Here is a 17,734-nt window from a genome sequence, read left to right on the forward strand (position 1 = left end):
GCTTCAAAGGGCCGCCCTACAGCTGATCAGTGTTAAAAGGCAGTGTGGTGGTAGACCGGTGCCTCCAAAAACAAATGAGTAGACCAGTACAGCTCTGCAAGCAGTTAAAAGCCTGGTAGACCAGTACCTCTGCTAAATCCTAAAGATTGTCACATGACCATCAAAGCACGCCCACAAAATAAGCCACACCCACAGAACCGGTAGTAAAAAAATTTAGAACCCACCCCTGGTATGTATATATGTACATACCTTACTCCCAAGGATATCTGGGAGTGTATCCTGTTTTGATAGAAATCTCTCTGCTAAAATACTTGAAATGTGTATTTCATTATTATTTCATTATTCATTATTTGGGTAATGAAATGAGTATTCACATTTCATTACCCAAACTAGGTAACATCATGAGTGCTAATAAGGCTAAAGGATAAATTGAGAGCATATCCCATTCCTTAGTAGCACTGATGATGTTACCTGGTTTGGGTAATGAAATGTCTGCAGGAAAACAGCTCAGAGAGCCCATCAATGACCCCTCCCTTTTCAATGCTGCGGTCAACCTATAATTGATTGATTGCTTATGTGCCTTCGAGTCATTTTCAACTCCTAGCAACCACAAAATAGCCACAATTTTATCGCATCTTCCTTTTCCTGGAAGTAACATTGGGGACCTAATGATACAAATGTCCACAGAGCAGGGAATTGGCTAGAATTCCCCAGTTGATGTCCAAATGAGTGGACAACTCAACTCCCAGAATTCATGCTAGATGAGGAATTCTTGGGAGTTGAAATCCACACCTCTTAAAAGTTGATTTAAGTTGAGAAAACTGCCCTGGAGCACCTTTGGGGTAGAAAGTTGTGATTAAAAAAAAAAAAAAATCAAAGTGACAGCAGTTAAAGTGTTGGTCTCCTTTTAATTAATTGTGCTCACATGGGATGATCTAGCTCAGGGGTAGGTAGCGATGGCCCCTTTGCCACCTGTGGACTTCAAACCCCCAGAATTTCATGCTGGCTCAGGAATTCTGGGAGTTGAAGTGCATAGGTAATAAAGGGGCCATAGTTGCCCACCCCTGATCCAGCTCATAATGTGCTGCCCTCCCGATTAGCTCATAATGTGCTGCAAAGGGCCAGCTGCAGAGATGGAGCAGGACCAACCAGTCTGTGTAATTGTCCCTTTGAATAGATACATTGATTGCAAACCTGTGACCCTCCCAGCTGTTGATCTGTTCTGCTTGTCTCCTGGCAGGTGAAAAAGATAAATCGGAAAGCTAAGAAAGCCAATGTCGTCCTTATAGAGAAATGCATGGATGCCACGAAAACTAAGGGGTAAATAAAGCTATTTTAATTCCCTGGTGTAGAGCTCCTCTCCCTTCCTTCTCTTTTTTTTTTTTATTATTATTATTTTATTTAGTCTGTCAAGCATGTATGAGAAAACAAGTATAAGTATGAACATAACATATAAACATATTAATATAAACAGGTATAAGTATATACATAAGAAATGAGTACAAATAAATGGGAACAGTAGGACAGGGACGGAAGGCACGCTGGTGCGCTTATGCACGCCCCCTTACAGACCTCTTAGGAATGAGGTGAGGTCCACAGTAGACAGTTTTAAGTTTTGAGGGTTTGAGGATGTAACAACAGAGTCAGGTAGTACATTCTAGGCATTGACCACTCTGTTGCTGAAGTCGTATTTTCTGCAATTGAGTTTGGAGCGGTTTACTTTGAGTTTGTATCTATTGTTTGCCCCTGTTTTATTGTGGTTGAAGCTGAAGTAGTCATTGACAGGTAGGACATTGTACCAGACAATTTTGTGTACTAAGCTTAGGTCAGGCCATAGGTGGCGTAGTTTTAGGTTGTCCAGGTCCAAAATTTCAAGCCTGGTGGCATAAGGTATTCTATTGTGAGCAGAGGAGTGGAGTACTCTTCTCGTGAAATACCTCTGGACTCGCTCAATTGTATTAATGTCCATTATACAGTGCAGATTCCAGGCAGATGAGCTGTATTCAAGAATTGGTCTAGCAAAGGTTTTGTATGCCCTGGTTTGCAGTACAATGTTCCCAGAGAAGAAGCTTCGCAAAATTAGGTTTACTACTCTTAATGCCTTTTTGGCAATGCTGTTACGGTGAGCTCTGGCGCTTAGATCATTTGAGATGAGTACTCCTAGGTGTTTGACTGAGTGACGATCGTCTACAAGGTCGTATCCGCCCAGCTTGTATTTGGTGTTCTGGTTTTTGTTGCTAATGTGCAGCATTTGTTGAGCAGCCCTTTTCTGGCACCTCCTACTGATGGCTGAGTTACAGGTAGTCCTTGACATATGGCCACAATTGAGCCCCCAAATTTCCCATTGCTAAGCAAGGCAGTAAGTTAAGTGAGTTTTGCCCCATTTTACAACCTTTCTTGCCATAGTCGTTCAGCGAATCACTACAGTGGTTCGGTTAGTAACCGGGTTGTTACTGTGAATCAGGCTTCCCCATTGACTTTGCTCGTCGGCAGGTCACCAAAGGCAAATCACATGATCCCCAGAACAAGGTCATAAAAACATGCCAGTTGCCAGGCATCCGAATTTTGATCACGTGACCATGGAGATGCTGCAATGGTTGTAAGTGTGAAAATCAGTCTTAAATCACATTTTTAAGTGCTGTTGTAACTTCAAATTGTCACTAAATGAATATTTGTAAGTGGAGAACTACCTGTATTTCCTTGTCCAAAACAAGGCTGCCTCCTCCTTCTGCAGAAAATGGTCTCTCCCCCATATATGAGCTTAAAAAGGGCTCATCTGCCCATTTTGCCTGTGTAGAAATGGATTGGGAGACATAATTTGCAGCAGCCATGTGAGAACCAGACTCATTCACATTCTGGAACATTCCGCATTTCTCCCAAACTGAATGTTCCAGAGTCAGGTTAGTCTTCCTGGAAGTAAATCCAGGATTGAGCCTGGGAAAATTTCTGACTTGCAATGAGTTTTCTTGACCAACTCTAGGCTTCTGTGTAAAGTAAAGGTAAAGGTTCCCCTCGCACATACGTGCTAGTCGCTCCCAACTCTAGGGGGTGCTGCTCATCTCTGTTTCAAAGCCGAAGAGCCAGCGCTGTCCGAAGACGTCTCCGTGGTCATGTGGCCGGCATGACTAAACGCCAAAGGCGCACGGAACGCTGTTACCTTCCTACCAAAGGTGGTCCCTATTTTTCTACTTGCATTTTTTACCTACTTTCGAACTGCTAGGTTGGCAGAAGCTGGGACAAGTAATGGGAGCTCACCCCGTTACGCGGCACTAGGGATTCGAACCGCTGAACTGCCAACCCACCACTGATTTATATCTATCCATTCATATCTATCTATTTATCCACTTATATATATCCATTTCTCTCTAACCTTTCATATCTATCCATTGTCTACCATTTTATCTGGCTGGCTGGCTGTTTCTATCTATTCATATCTATCCATCCATATCTATCTATATCCATTCATTTCTATCCATTATCTATCCATCCATTATCTATCTTTCCATATCCACCTATCCATATCTATCTCTATCCATCTCTCTCTCTCTCTCTCTCTGTGTCTCCCTCCCTCCCCCCTTTCTCTGTACCTACCTATCTCTCCATCCATATGTATCTACCTACCGTGTTTCCCCCAAAATAAGACCCTTATATTCTTTTGAACCCTGAAATAAGTGCTTGGCCTTATTGCCATGCGCTCAAAAGCCCAATTGGGCTTCTTATCAGGGGATGTCTTATTTTGGGGGAAACAGGGTACCTACGTACCTACCTAGGTTAGGCATCTGGTAATATCTCTCGGAGGACCGCTTGGCATGTTAGAGTGCAGGTGTGCATTGCCATCTTCAGTTTAATCGTAGATGTGAACCTCGCAAGGTAGTCCAGACAAAAAGCACACCCAGAAGTACTAGCTTTATTTCATTTTACGGTTGCAGTAACACCACCAACCCTCATTGTGTCAAAATGTTGGTGATGCAGATAGGCTTAATATAACTTCAGCAACACCTGATTGATGCTATGAGGATGCTATAAGTCCCTAGTGCTGAAATGACCTTAAAAGTTATTTAAAACATAACAAATAGCTAACATAAGGCATTAATTTTTATTGGGTTTTTTATTTTTTATTTATTTTTTTAATTTATTTTTATATGCCGCCCTTCTCCGGAGACTCAGGGCGGCTTACAATGTGTTAAGCAATAGCCTTCATACTTTTTGTATATTTTATACAAAGTCAGCTTATTGCCCCCACAAACCGGGTCCTCATTTTACCCACCTTAGAAAGGATGGAAGGCTGAGTCGACCTTGAGCCTGGTGAGAATTGAACTCGCAGTAATTGCAGGCAGCTGGATGTTAAATGCTGCCTTAGTAGGAGGCATTAGCCTCCTACGCCACTCAGGCATTTTTCACACACACACACACACACCAAATTCTAGTACCAAAAGAGGAGGAACTGAGCTTACAAATTCCAGAATTTCCCAATTGGAAGGCTGTTCATATTCTAAGCCAGTATCTCTCAACCGTGACCATCTTAAGAGGTGTGGACTTCAACTCCCGGAATTCCCCAGCCAGCATTCTGGGAATTGCTGTCTACACTTCTTAAGATGGTCAAGGTTGAGAAACACCGGTCTGGATATTGGAGGGGGCTGAAAAAAATTGTTCCTCTGGGAGGGAGGGCTATGATGTTGTCTTCTCTCTCTTCTTGATGCAGGTTCTCTACTTCCCTCAGAAACCTAAAACACTTTGACTGCAAAGAGAAACAGACGCTGATAGTGAGTAAAGCCTCCAGGAACAAATGCCGCTTGTGCTCTGGGAAGCTTGCATGGCCCTATTCCGGAGGTGTTAAACTTGATTTCATTGAGGGCTGCATCAGGGTTGTGTTTGACCTTGGGGGGGGGGGGTTGTATATGTGGGCGTGGCCATGGTGGGCGTGGCCAGCTTGATGTCACTTATGTTGAGGGCAACTATGGTGGCCCGGGAGGAGTTGGGGGGCGGGATCCACTTGTGCTAGTAGTTTGTTTTGCTAGCACTCTGCCAGCAAAAACGGAGCTCGGGGAGCCCCGCGTGCCCCCATCCGAGTTCCATTTTTGGTTGTGACGGCCTCCTGCAGCCCTCTGCCAGTGAAAAGGCCCTCCCGAGCTCCGTTTTCACTGGCAGAGGCACTGCGGGCTGGTCCTTCGCTGTTTCCAAGGCAACCCCATTGGTCAGATCTAAGCACCCCCACAGGCCGGATCCGGCCCCTGGGCATTAAGTTTGACACCCCGGCCCTGTCCTGTAAGCGGTGCCTGTTTGCCTGACTTATTTTTCTTCGTAGGAGAAAGCCAGGGAGAACTATAGCCACGAGCTCAACTGGTGCATCAGCTTGATTGCAGATTACAGAATTAGAGTAGGTAAGATGGAAAGGCCCAAGGAGCTCTCTTGATTCCCATCCTAAATTTATGAGTGCGGGGGAAGGGGGGGATCTTTTTGCGGCTTGGTCTCAACTTTTTTCCTGCATTTTGCAGCTGGAGATTCTGCTGCGCTGTTCCAATTAGCTTTACTGCTGGTCCTCGACTTACAACAGTTTGTTTAGTGACCGTTCAAAGTTAACAACAGCACTGAAAAAAAAAACCGGACATGACCGGTTTTCACATTTACGATCATTGTAGCATCCGCATGGTCACGTGATCAAAATTTCCAGCAGCTTGGCAACTTGACGTGTATTGATGACAGCTGCCGTCTCCCAGAGTCACATGATCACTGTTTGTAACCCTCCCAGCTGGCTTTCAACAACCAAAGTCAACGGGGGAAGCTGGATTCATTAACAGCCGCATGATTCACCTCATGTTTGCAGTGATTTGTTTAACAACTGTGGCACAAAAGGTCGTAAAATGGGGCAAAGCTCATTTAAACCACTGCCTTGCTTAGCAGTGGAAAGTTTGGGCTGAATTGTACTCGCACGTTTCTTCTGCTATAACTGCATCGTCTCCTTTTAACTCTTCTTTGCAGACCTGCAGATTGTTGTCAATTTATGATCATAATAGAGCAGTGTTTCTCAAGCTTGAAGATGGGTGGACTTCAACTCCCAGAATCCCCCAGCCAGCGCTGCTGGCTGGGAGATTCTGAGAGTTGATGTCCACCCATCTTCAAGCTACCAAGGTTGAGAAACACTGTTATAGAGGCTGCCCATCGAAGTCATAAAACGCGACCAACACAATTTCACGAGCGTTTTTGTAGCGGTCATTAAGCAAACCGATGGGTCGCTATAGGCATGGTTTGGCCAAAAACTGGAATTAAAAGCCAGTTCATAAAATGCAGTCACATGATTGCAGGATGCTGCAAACATGTCTGGTTGCCAAATGCCCAAAGTGTGGTTACATGGCTGCAGTGGGAGGATGCCATCGGAATTTTGAATCTGGGCCATAAATAACCTGACCCAGCTCCCCAAACACGACAAACCCTCTAAAGTGAAGATTCCTTAAATTAGGAGCACCGGCAGCCCTGGCAAAAAGTTACTCTCTCAACGCAGGCAAACAAGGCCGGCCGGCCGGAAGATAAATAGTTGTCTGTCACATCTATTCATCTCCGTCCCCTGCCTTTTATCCCCAGAGCTAGGGTGGGGCTTCGCCAGCAGCGGTGGGCTCTTGCGTCCCAAGGACCGGCCCATAGATTTCCACTGCTCTCCTCTCCTCTGCCTTCTGTGCATCCACGCGTCAGGCACTGGAGCCAGCTGTTCCTCCTCTTCCTCATCAGTCACCTCCAGATCTGGGGGCTGTTGACTCCCCATCTGAGGGTTGACGGATGGCCCAGGCTCTGTCTCTCTGCCCCCTCGGAGCTTTCAGGTTACCTTGATGCTGACCCTGACTCCCATGCCTCCTCATCTGATTTGGCTGCTGGAGGGGCTGGCGGCTGACAGGTAGTTCCATCTGAATTTGGAACAGTCACTAAGCAACTTGGTCATAAGTCAAGGACTATCTGTATCCTACAGTGACCTCCAACCTTTTGAGCACCAGGGACCGGTCCGACTTAGACGGACGATCCGCAATGAGCAGAAGCTGGAGAAGGGAAGGAGGAAGAGGAGGAGATGTCTCGCTTCATGTGTCTCGCTTCTCCGCCACCCAGTTACTCCCCACCTGCCACTCCCCCTCGGTGGCCAAGATCGGCAGGCCAGATTCGGGGACCTGAACGAGCTGCCGCCACCCAGGAGAAGAAGAATGTGAGAAATGGGCTCTCTTGCAGGCCTCCTCTCTCTCTCCTTCTCCCAAGTCTGGCTTATCAAATCTGGCCTGCCGAGGTTTAGGGATAACACCTCCCGATAATAAGGCCAAGGCCATATTTGGGGGGGGGGGGCCAAAAGAAAATAAGACCCTGTCTTATTTTCGGGGAAACACGGTAGGATATAAATCTATATATATAAAAGTAAAATACCACTCACGCATCATCACAAAATCTCCAGAACCGTAAAGCATACAAATTTGAAATTTGCCACATATGTCCCTCTTGGCTTCTAGGTGCTCACTAAGAAAGGATTTTTCGAAATGACCATCAGAGCATTAGTATTTCCTGTATTATTATTAACATGCTCTGATGCTAAGGAGTTCTACTCCCCCTTCCCACCTGACAAAAAATCTGTTCCAAATGCAAAACACAAGCAGAGGAGAGGAGTTTCAGTTTTACTTTCATATCAGCAAGCGGGATAAGCTTCTGTAGGGCAAGGCTGAGGGAGAGGATAGGATAGGAGAGGCTTCTGTGGGGCAAGGCTGAGGGAGAGAAGGGGATAGGAGAGGAGAGGCTTCTGTGGGGCAAGGCTGAGGGAGAGAAGGGGGATAGGATAGGGGAGACTTGTGGGGCAAGGCTGAGGGAGAGAAGGGGATAGGAGAGGAGAGGCTTCTGTGGGGCAAGGCTGAGGGAGAGAAGGGGGATAGGATAGGGGAGACTTGTGGGGCAAGGCTGAGGGAGAGAAGGGGATGGAGAAGAGAGGCTTCTGAGGGGCAAGGCTGAGGGAGAGAAGGGGGATAGGATAGGGGAGACTTTTGTGGGGCAAGGCTGAGGGAGAGAAGGGGATGGAGAGGAGAGGCTTCTGTGGGGCAAGGCTGAGGGAGAGAAGGGGAGAGGAGAGGCCGATTGTAACTACTCATTAATTTTCAAGCTTTAAATGTCCATTTATGAAGCCCCATCACATTTCGTAGTGAAGCACGGGTATCCAGCTAGTCTAATAATAAAATGATAAGCCTTATTTGATTTACATTAACATTGAATTTAAGTAATATTGTTCAGCCTTGCAGTCAATCATTTTCTCTTTGGGTAGTAAATAAGATTATACCAGTAGTTTGATCATCAGTTTTAGAATGTTGGGGGCCTCTTCCAAGGCCTACCAGGACTGCATCTGCACACAGTCATCCATCCCCAAATTGAGCATTTTTCTTGTCCTCTTTTTTTCACTGGAAGGAGAAAAAAAAAATCACGGTTTATTTCGGCCATGCCATGCGGGGGAATTTCACAGGAGAAAGCAATTACGTTTGGAAGAGTTTAGCAGTAAAAGGAAACCAGGCCATCAAAGAACATGGTGGTTGGATACCATCAAAGTTGACACCAACCAGTGCCAGAGGTGGTATTCAGCCAGTTCGGACTCGTTCGGGCGAACCGGTAGTGGAAATCACAGTTGGGCGCTCCCCCGCTCTATGCTGTCCTATTTAGGCACATTTTTGAGGCTGGGCGCATGTGCAGACGCCGCACTCTCTCACATTTTCAGTGCTGGGCGAATTATGGTGTGAATCCAGGGGTGAAATCCAGCAGGTTCTGACAGGTTCTGGAGAACCGGTAGCGGAAATTTTGAGTAGTTCAGAGAACCGGTAAATACCATCTTTGGCTGGTCCCAAAGTGGGGAGGGAATGGAGATTTTGCAACATCCTTCCCCCAGGAGTGGGGAGGGAATGGAGATTTTGCAGTATCCTTCCCCTGCTATGCCTACCAAGCCACGCCCACCAAGCCACACCACGCCTACCAAGCCACGCCCACAGAACCGATAGTAAAAAAATTTGGATTTCACCACTGTGTGAATCCCACCTCTGGCCAGTGCAAAGAAGAACTTGAAGAAATAGTGCAAGATTGTAAGATATGGAGAGACCTGACCTATAATTGCCAAAAGGTGGACATGACTGAATGGATAACATCATCATCTTGTCTTCTTAGGTTGCCATTCTTTTGGGGGATCCTTCCTGGAATACTGTGCTGATGACATGAGTGAGTAAGCTTCATTTTGTATCTTAAGAAGCCCCATTCCTTGAAAAAGGGTGGTGCACATTATATAACAAAATTAAAGCAGCTTAAAGACAAAAAGGGACAGCTTGGAATTTCTTTCTTTGTAAAACTGTTTTGATATCGTTAATAATGCTCAGGCCTTCTGCACTTCCATGTATTGGCAGTCTTTAAACTTCTGATGCTCACCATCCTGAGAATGTTAGCTGTATGCTCTTGTTATGGATAGTCCTCGACTTAACAACAGTAATTGAGCCCGGAATTGTGGTCATAAGTCGAGGTATTGTGTGACCAGACCCAATTTTTTTTTACACTTTTTATGGTGGCCATTAAGCAAAACATTACAGTCTTCAAATGGATGCCACAATCATTAATGGGATCAATTTTCCCCAATGGGTGTACTTTTGTCAAAAACTGGCAAAAAAAGCATCAGAAATTATTGTTACTTGACCGTAGGATCTTGCAAATAGCTATAAAGATGGGCAGGTTGCCAAGTGCACAAAATGGAATCACGTAACTGCAGGGTATATGTGTGTGTGTGCAGCTGTCATAACTTGAAATGTCTCATGTAATTTTGGGAGGTGGGGGTGTCTGTCATAACTTTCAACAGTCATTAAGTGACTGGTTATAAGTCAAGGACCACCTGTGGTTGTGCGACAGGGAGAGAAGTAGGGATTAGCAACTTTTTGGAATCGGGATCTCCAAACTTGGCAACTTTAAGAACTTACAGACTTCAATTCCCAGAACTCCCCAGCCAGCCATGAATTCTGGGAGTTGAAGTCCACAAGTCTTAAAGTTGCCAAGTTTGGAGACTTCCTGTTTTAGATGCTGTTCCAACTTTCAGCAAAAGACCCTGGCTTCTTTTTTCCCCAAGGCTCTCCGGTCCGAAAAGAATCCTTCCATACTTTATCCCAGATGAGCTTCCCTCAAATGGAGGTGTTGGACAGCGGGGAGCTTCTCGCTGAGATAACCCCCCCAAAGCAAGTGAAGAAAATTCTTCCTGACCGGACGCGAGCCGCCCGAGACAGAGCCAACAAGCGGATCGTGGAATTCATCGTAAACGCCAAAGGAGCTGACGAGCACCTCCGCTCCATCCTGAAAAGCCAGAAACAGTCGCGCTGGTTGAGGAAATCCCTCAAAACACCCCGGTATTTGATCCTGGAGACCTACCTGGAGGATGATTATCAGCAGGACCTTGTGCTCAACTACTTAAAGGAAGTTTATCGGGAAGTTGGAGCCAAGACGCTGCCGGTTAAAAATAGAGACAGTGCCAAATTTGTCCTCGAAGTACTTTTTCCAGAAGTAAGTGAAGTGGGGGACATGGAAAATACTGTAAGCAGAGACTTATACTGAGTCATTCCCAGGTGTAGGATTCAAAAATTTTAGCAACCGGTTCTCTGCCTGGTTGCTGGGTGGGCGGGGCCATAGTGGGCGGGGCCTACTCGGCCTCCTGCACCAAGATGGGACAGGCCCGTTTCCGGAACTTCCGGGAGGCCCGTTTTTCGCCCTCCAAGAGCCCCCATACGGGCCCTGCACTTACCTGGCATCCAAAATGGGCCGCATGGAGACTCCTGGGAGGGGAGGGGTGGGCGGGGCCAGCCAGTCTTTTCAACTACTGGTTCGGCAAACCGGATGTAAAATCCCGAACCGGCTGAATCCCACCCCTGGTCATTCCCCATGTAAAACTCGATCCCTCTGCTTGTATCTGACCAGATTAGCATATTGCAATTCTCCAAGGATTCAGGTAGAAGTTTTTCCTAGCCATCCTTGGAGACACCAGAATTTGAATGGAGAGCTTTTTCTTCTGCCACTAAATTGCAGCCCCCTCCTTCCTCCTCCTCCTCCTGAACATGTCGGTAAACATGGCCTCTAAACCAATGTTTCTCAGCATTGGCCACTTCAAGAGCTGTGGAATTCTGGGAGTTGAAGTCCACACATCTTAAAATGGCCAAGGTTGAGAAGCACTGCTCTAAGCTGTGCCCTTTTCTGTTTGTTTTTCTCCAGGCCATCATTTATGCAATTTCTGTTGTGCATCAGATAGACTACAAGACAGCAGAAGAAAAATACATCAACGGACCTCCAGTGAGCAAAAGGTATCTGCTCAGACCTCCATCCCATATATAAGTCTGCCTACCTCACACAATAAGTCTGCTTTACCTCACGTAGTCTCTTGTTTGCCTGTCGCATTATGCAGTGGCGACATTTTTTTTTCCAGCTATCCCACACCTGGTACTTCTAGACATGTTGGGATTGCAGTATGAAGATGGCTGCTAGGAATTCTGGAATTATGTCTGTCTGTTTGTGTTTGTGAACCTTCCTTCCCTTCCCTCCCTCATCATGTATCTTTTTCCTTCCTTCCTTCCTTCCTTCCTTCCTTCCTTCCTTCCTTCCTTCCTTCCTTCCTTCCTTCCTTCCCTCCCTTCCCTTCCCTTCCCTTCCCTTCCCTTCCCTTCCCTTCCCTTCCCTTCCCTTCCCTTCCCTTCCTTCCTTCCTTCCTTTTCTCAGGTTTGCCATTGCCTGCTCTTAGACCTGACATTGGTCCAAAGCTCCCCAACTGCCTTTGTGCCTAAGGCAGAATTAGAACTCATGGCTTCTGGGTTTCTAGCCTGCTGCCTTAACCACTACACCAAACTGCCTCTCATAGACATATATATATATATGCAACGGCAGTTACTGCAAAAGACTGCTGACATAAGCCTGATGATGGCAGATGGGATTCTGTCGAAACGTTGCTTCTACCCTTTTAGGGATATATCCACAATTACACGGGAAGAAACCCGAAATATTAAATATACACACATACGTACCCGTGAAAGCTTACATAAACAAATATATATATACACACACACACACACACACACACACACACACACACATATATATATATATATATATATATATATATATATATATATATATATATATTATATCTCACCCATGTCAGTAGATTCTGCACAGTTTGCACATATGAAGTGGAATGAAACATTGTCATCCTCTCACAAATCTCAGACTCACAAAAAAATGCCTGTCAAACCCAGCCTTCCTGCTAAGATTTCAAAAGCAAAAACTGGTCCAACCATTTAACAAAGTTAGAAAAGCCAACAGCAAGGTAGAAAAGGCAGGTCTTTGAGAGCAAAGGATTGTGGCAGCCTCATAGTCCTGTGATCAAAATTCAGACGCTTAGCAACTGACTCATATTTATGACAGGAGCACCAGCCAGATTCACTTCACAACCTTGTTGCTAACTTCACAACTGCAGTGATTCACTTAACAACTGTGGCAAGAAAGGTTGTAAAATGGGGCGAGGCTCAATTAATGTCTCGCTTAGCAACAGAAATTTTAGGCTCAATTGTGGTTGTAAGTCGAGAAACACCTGTAGTCCTCAGTTAATGACAATAACTGAATCAGGAATTCTGTTGCTAAATAATGCCATTCAAAAGCACAATGGAAATTCTGGTTGCTGTTGTTAGGTGAATCACGCATGTTTGCTACCGCGTTTACCCAAAAATAAGACCCACCCTGAAAATAAGCCCTAGCCTGATTTTTTAGGGTGGGCCTAATATAAGCACTACCCCAAAAATAAGCCCGGGGGAAATGGGCATGGCCAGCACAAGAGGTGGTGAGCACGTGGGGCCTGACGGTATCCGGCAGGTGCCTCAGCCCACCGGCCCTTTGGTGCAGTGCCGATAAGTCAGAGTATAGAGGCAGGGGCAGGGCGGGAGACAGGCAATCCGGATGTGCTACATGGCTGCCAGGCCTGCGGAAAGTTTGCGCGGTGGCACCAGCATCAGACGAAGGCAGGGGCACGGGGGAGGCAGGTGATCTCAACGTCCTGCATGGGTACCTGCCCCGGCACGGCTATGGGCAAGCCAAGAGAAGGTGGGATGGAGTAGGTGGTGTGTTAGGATCGCCTGCCTCCCCTCCCCACCCCCAGCTCTGCCTCTGCCTGGATCTGGCACATACTTTTCACCCAGAGAGAGACAAAGTTTCATCTAATTGCAAATGGGGCACTTTGAAATGGATTGTTCTGTTTCAAAGCACCCCATTTGCAAGCAGACAAAGCTTCCAATATTCCGTTACTTCTCCATCCAGGTGAAAGGTGTTTGGGTGCCTATGGGGCACTTGGGAACAGAGCACATTGCTCCGTTCCCAAGCGCCCCATAGGCACCCAAACACTTCTTGCCCAGTGGGAGATGAAGCGTCCCATTTCCAACTGACGAAGCTTCCAGTATTCTGTCATTTCTCCGTCCGGGTGAAGAGGACATGTGTCCTGACAAGCCCTGTAAGCCGTTGCAGCCACAGGCAAGCAGATAGTGGGAGGGAGCGGGTGGGCGGGCACAAAATTAAGACATTCCCCAAAATAAGACCTAACAGGGTTTTTTGGTCCATAAAAATATATATAAGACATGTCTTATTTTTGGGGAAACACGGTAGGTGCGTCATTGCCACTTGCAACTTCCTATCAGTTTCCCCATTGGCTTTGCTTGGGGGAAGCCGGCAAGGAAGGTCTCCAAAGGCAGTCCCCGTGATCGTGGGGTGGTTTGATTGTCATAATTGCGAGCCAGTTGCTAAGCGCCCCAATTGCGACCACAGAGTCAACTGCAGCAAGGATTGGCTGCAAACCTTCTGGTTTGTTTGAGTTCATAATTTCAGAGAGTTGCTGAACAAATGGTCGTTAACCGAGGACTAGTTGCATTCCAGTCAGAGCGAGCCAGGTTTGGAAAGGCTGTTTTACTGTGCATCGTTCTCCTTTCTCCACTCCTAAATCAGGACATCCTACCTAGAATATTTCGGCTTTTGTGTTGGTTCTGAGGACCTTACTCAGGGTGTAGCTGTTCTCTCTTCAACATTCTTCACAATACCCAGCTGTATCGCACCGATGTAATAAACTGTCATAAGACAGCTACCCTTTATTTATGGCACTATACAGGTAGTTCTCGACTTACAACAGTTCATTTAATGACCATTCAAAGTTACAACATCACTGAAAAAAGTGACTTATGATAGTTTTTCACACTTACGACCATTGCAGCATTCTCATAGTCATTTGATCCAACTTCAGATATTGGCAACCGACTCATATTTATGACGGTTGCAGTGTCCTGGGGTCATGTGATCCCCTTTGGCGACCTTCTGACGAGCAAAATCAACGGGGAATCCAGTGTTGGTTAACTTAAACTTAACAACCGTGTCACTAAATTACCAACTATGGTGATTCATTTAACAACTGTGGAAAGAAGAGTCATAAAATGGGGCAAAACTCATTTAACAAATGTTTCACTTAGCAGCAGAAATTTTGGGTTCAATTGTGGTCATAAATTGAGGGCTACCTACAGTGTTTCCCTGAAAATAAGACCCGGTCTTATTTTCTTTTGACCCCCCCCCAAAGAAACGGCTAGGGCTTCTTTTGGGGGGTCTAATTACTGACTCAACTCGTCACCGCGGCATCGACAGCCCCTCCCAGCAGGAGCCCGCTGCCGGCCCACTTCTCCTGCAGCCGCTTGCCGCCTCTCTCACGCGTCGCCACCGGCCTCCGTTTCGCCTTCAGAGGTCTTCCAGAAAGCCCTCTGCAGCTGAGAAACGGACTCCGGATTGATGCGCATGGTGCTCCTGGCTTCCGTTTCAACTTCAGAGGCCTTCCGGAAAACCTTTTGTAGCCGATAGCAGAACTCCAGATCGATCCGGAGCTCTGTTTTCAGCTGCAAAAGGATTTCCAGAAGGCTCTGATGGTGGAGGCCGGGGGCAACTGGCATAAGCAGCGGCAAACAGCTCCAGAAGGTGGGCCTGCAAGGTGAAGTAGATGTTGGGGTGCGCAAGGCCTGGAAAGTAGGGCAGCTGCACCACCCCCATCTCCACCCTAGCTTAATTTTTACCCGTGCGCTTCGTCCCACCCACTGCACCCCGGGGTAGGCGGGGTCTTAATTAGGGCTTAATTTGGGGGCAGGGCTGGTATTGGGCACACATGTAAAAATCAAGCTAGGACTTACTTTCGGGGTAGGTCATAATTTCGGGGAAACCCGATATAATTCTGCTCCATAACAAAAATACTGGGGCATTTAAAAAATATACTTTGAACAACAATAAAACTACAGGTAGCCCTCAACTTACAACCATTTGATTAGTGACTGTTTGAAGTTACAGGGGCCCTGAAAAAAATTGGCTTACAACCAGTCCTCCCACTTATGACCATCGTAACATCTCTATGGTAACTTGATCAAAATTCAAGCACTTGGCAACCGGCATGTATTTACAACGGCTGCAACATCCTGTGGTCATGTGATTGCCATTTGTCACTTTCCCAGCCAGCTTCCCAACAAGCAGTCAATGGGGGAAGCCGAGTTCACTTAATGACCACATGATTCACATAACAACCACCAGACTTACTTAACAACTGCAGCGATTTGTAAAATTGGGAACGACTCATTTAACAACCAGTCTGATTAGCAGCAGAAATTCTGGTCACAGTTGTGGTCATAAGCTGAGGACTTGTTGTGTAACATTGTTGACAAAGGCATATACCAGGAAGCTCTCTGGCAACGTAGGAAATAAAACATGAAGATCAGCATTTAAGGCTGAAGGGAAGACAGTTGGTCTCGAGTTTTATTCTGTAAAAAGAAACTAGGGAACAAAATCTCAGGGCTTCAGCTTCCCCGTTGCTGGAGGTTTGTTTTGTTTGCTTGCAACTTTTTTTTAAATCCTTCAGGGAAAGAGAAGAATTTGAAAAAGAAATCCAAGAGGAGAAGCAAAATTTTGCCAAGAAAGCGAGAAGCCATCTGTAGAAAATAAACTCTGAAGCTCTTTATCCATCCATTTATGTGCTGGGTACTTGTAAGGGAGATTAAATTCCGTGGTTTTGTACAGAATATTGAATGTATTTTTTTAATATAGATGTATATGAAAGAGATTATCTATGAAATAAAGAGAAATAGGTATGCCTGCTGTTTCCTCCGCCTCCATTCAGTTAGAAGAAAATGAACTCTGTTTGGTCTGTCGCAACGAATCTCAGCTACCTAAGAAGCCGCCTCCAGTTTAAAGCACATTTTAAAATTATATTAATAAGTATCAGCTCCTTGATTGTGATTTGAGCTCACCGTTGATTCTGGACAATGTTTGAAATGGCTCCCATACCTATTTAGCCAGAAGCAACATGCATGTATGTATTGCAAACTCTTGTCTGTTCTGTTCTTCAGTTACCAGAGATTCATTCAGTCTGTGCTGATGCTAAGTTGTAGGGCTATAGAAGCTTCCAGACGTATTCAGACAGTGGATGAGGGCAGCCACCCTTTACTACTCATTAAAGCAGCTGCATCCTTTTTTAAAGCCTTCTACACAAGCCTGAAAAAGATAGGTTTCCTTTTAATGAGTTGGTTCATTAAATCAGCCACATCCTAATGCAACTTTTACAAATGCCACATGTTTCAGGCTTGCCTAGAAGCCTGAGGGGAAAAAATGTGTTGCTTCAATGAGCAGCAGGGAGCTGCTCCATTCAACAACCTCCGAAGCCCTTCTGATTCGTTTTTGAAGCACGGCGAGAGCAACATAGGAAATGTTTTCAATTCAAGCATTTTTGAGCCTAGAACACTCAGTTTTAAGTTATGGAAAACTTAACTTTTTTGAGCACAGAATCGCTGTCTCGCTCTTTGAGCCCTTGTTCTGATCCTTTTTCTGACCTCAGAAAATCTCATTTCAAGCTTGGAGAATTGAGTAATGGCTTTTTCTGATTTTATATGTTTTGCATAACACCCGATTGTGAATTGTGCATTTTAAAAATACAGTTTTGTTTAAAGCAGAGTTGGGAGAGATCTGGCCCTTTGATGACTTGTGGAACTTCAACTCCCAGAATACCTGAGCTAAACATGGCTGGCTCCAGGAATTATGGGAGTTGAAAGTTCCACAAAGGAACTTTAAAAGTTCATCAAAAGGCCAGATCCCCCCCCTACCCTGCTTTAAACAATATTGTTGTCTAAAATCAATTGCTCTTCATTTTTATAAATCTGCTTACATCATCAACCAAGACATTCTGCAATACCATACTTATCCTACCATACAGTATTTTGTAATTTTGGATCAATTTGGGGGAGGTGGGGGGGGGGAAGACAAATGCGGATGACATTCAAAAATCTCCATTTTTATTGATTGTACTGACATTCCTTATGACATCCCACTCTGCGACTTTCGTGTTTTGTAATTTTGGAAAAAAAACAATAAAAATAGCTTTCAATGCTTCACTTTGTAGTGCTGTGTCTTCTTAAGATAAGGCCTCAGAGGTACAGATGGTCTTCGACATTTAGCAACCGTTCACAGTTAACAACGGTACTGAAAAAAGGGACTTACCCATTGGTCTTTGCACTTAGGACAAGGGTCCCCCCAAATCCCGGGCTGCAGCCCAATACCAGGCCGTGATCTATTCGGAATTGGGCCGTGTGAGTGGCTGGCCAGAGTGCACACACACACACACACACACACACACACACGTGTGCAGCTCAGCTTGTGCAAGCAGGAGGCC

General features: G+C 45.7%; 1 protein-coding gene across 6 annotated transcripts in view; it reads left to right on the top strand.

Annotated features, from left to right (window-relative positions):
- PWWP3A (PWWP domain containing 3A, DNA repair factor) overlaps positions 1 to 17,456 on the top strand; it is a 45,976-nt gene extending 28,520 nt beyond the window's left edge. For 3 of the 6 annotated variants that reach the window (XM_034422649.3, XM_034422647.3, XM_034422648.3), the window contains exons 8-14: positions 1,241 to 1,320; positions 4,703 to 4,763; positions 5,306 to 5,381; positions 9,163 to 9,213; positions 10,079 to 10,530; positions 11,233 to 11,321; positions 15,932 to 17,456. In XM_034422649.3, coding sequence (XP_034278540.2) covers positions 1,241 to 1,320; positions 4,703 to 4,763; positions 5,306 to 5,381; positions 9,163 to 9,213; positions 10,079 to 10,530; positions 11,233 to 11,321; positions 15,932 to 16,007 — 885 coding nt within the window. In that variant the 3' untranslated portion in view covers positions 16,008 to 17,456. The remainder of the gene's footprint in view (positions 1 to 1,240; positions 1,321 to 4,702; positions 4,764 to 5,305; positions 5,382 to 9,162; positions 9,214 to 10,078; positions 10,531 to 11,232; positions 11,322 to 15,931) is intronic. The other 3 variants (XM_087893673.1, XM_034422650.3, XM_087893670.1) reach the window with 1 other exon arrangement.
- Positions 17,457 to 17,734: the final 278 nt, after the last annotated feature.

This window comes from Pantherophis guttatus, chromosome 1 (genome assembly GCF_059756535.1).
Source record: "Pantherophis guttatus breed Tessera chromosome 1, ASM5975653v1, whole genome shotgun sequence".
NCBI classification, from domain to species: domain Eukaryota; kingdom Metazoa; phylum Chordata; class Lepidosauria; order Squamata; family Colubridae; genus Pantherophis; species Pantherophis guttatus.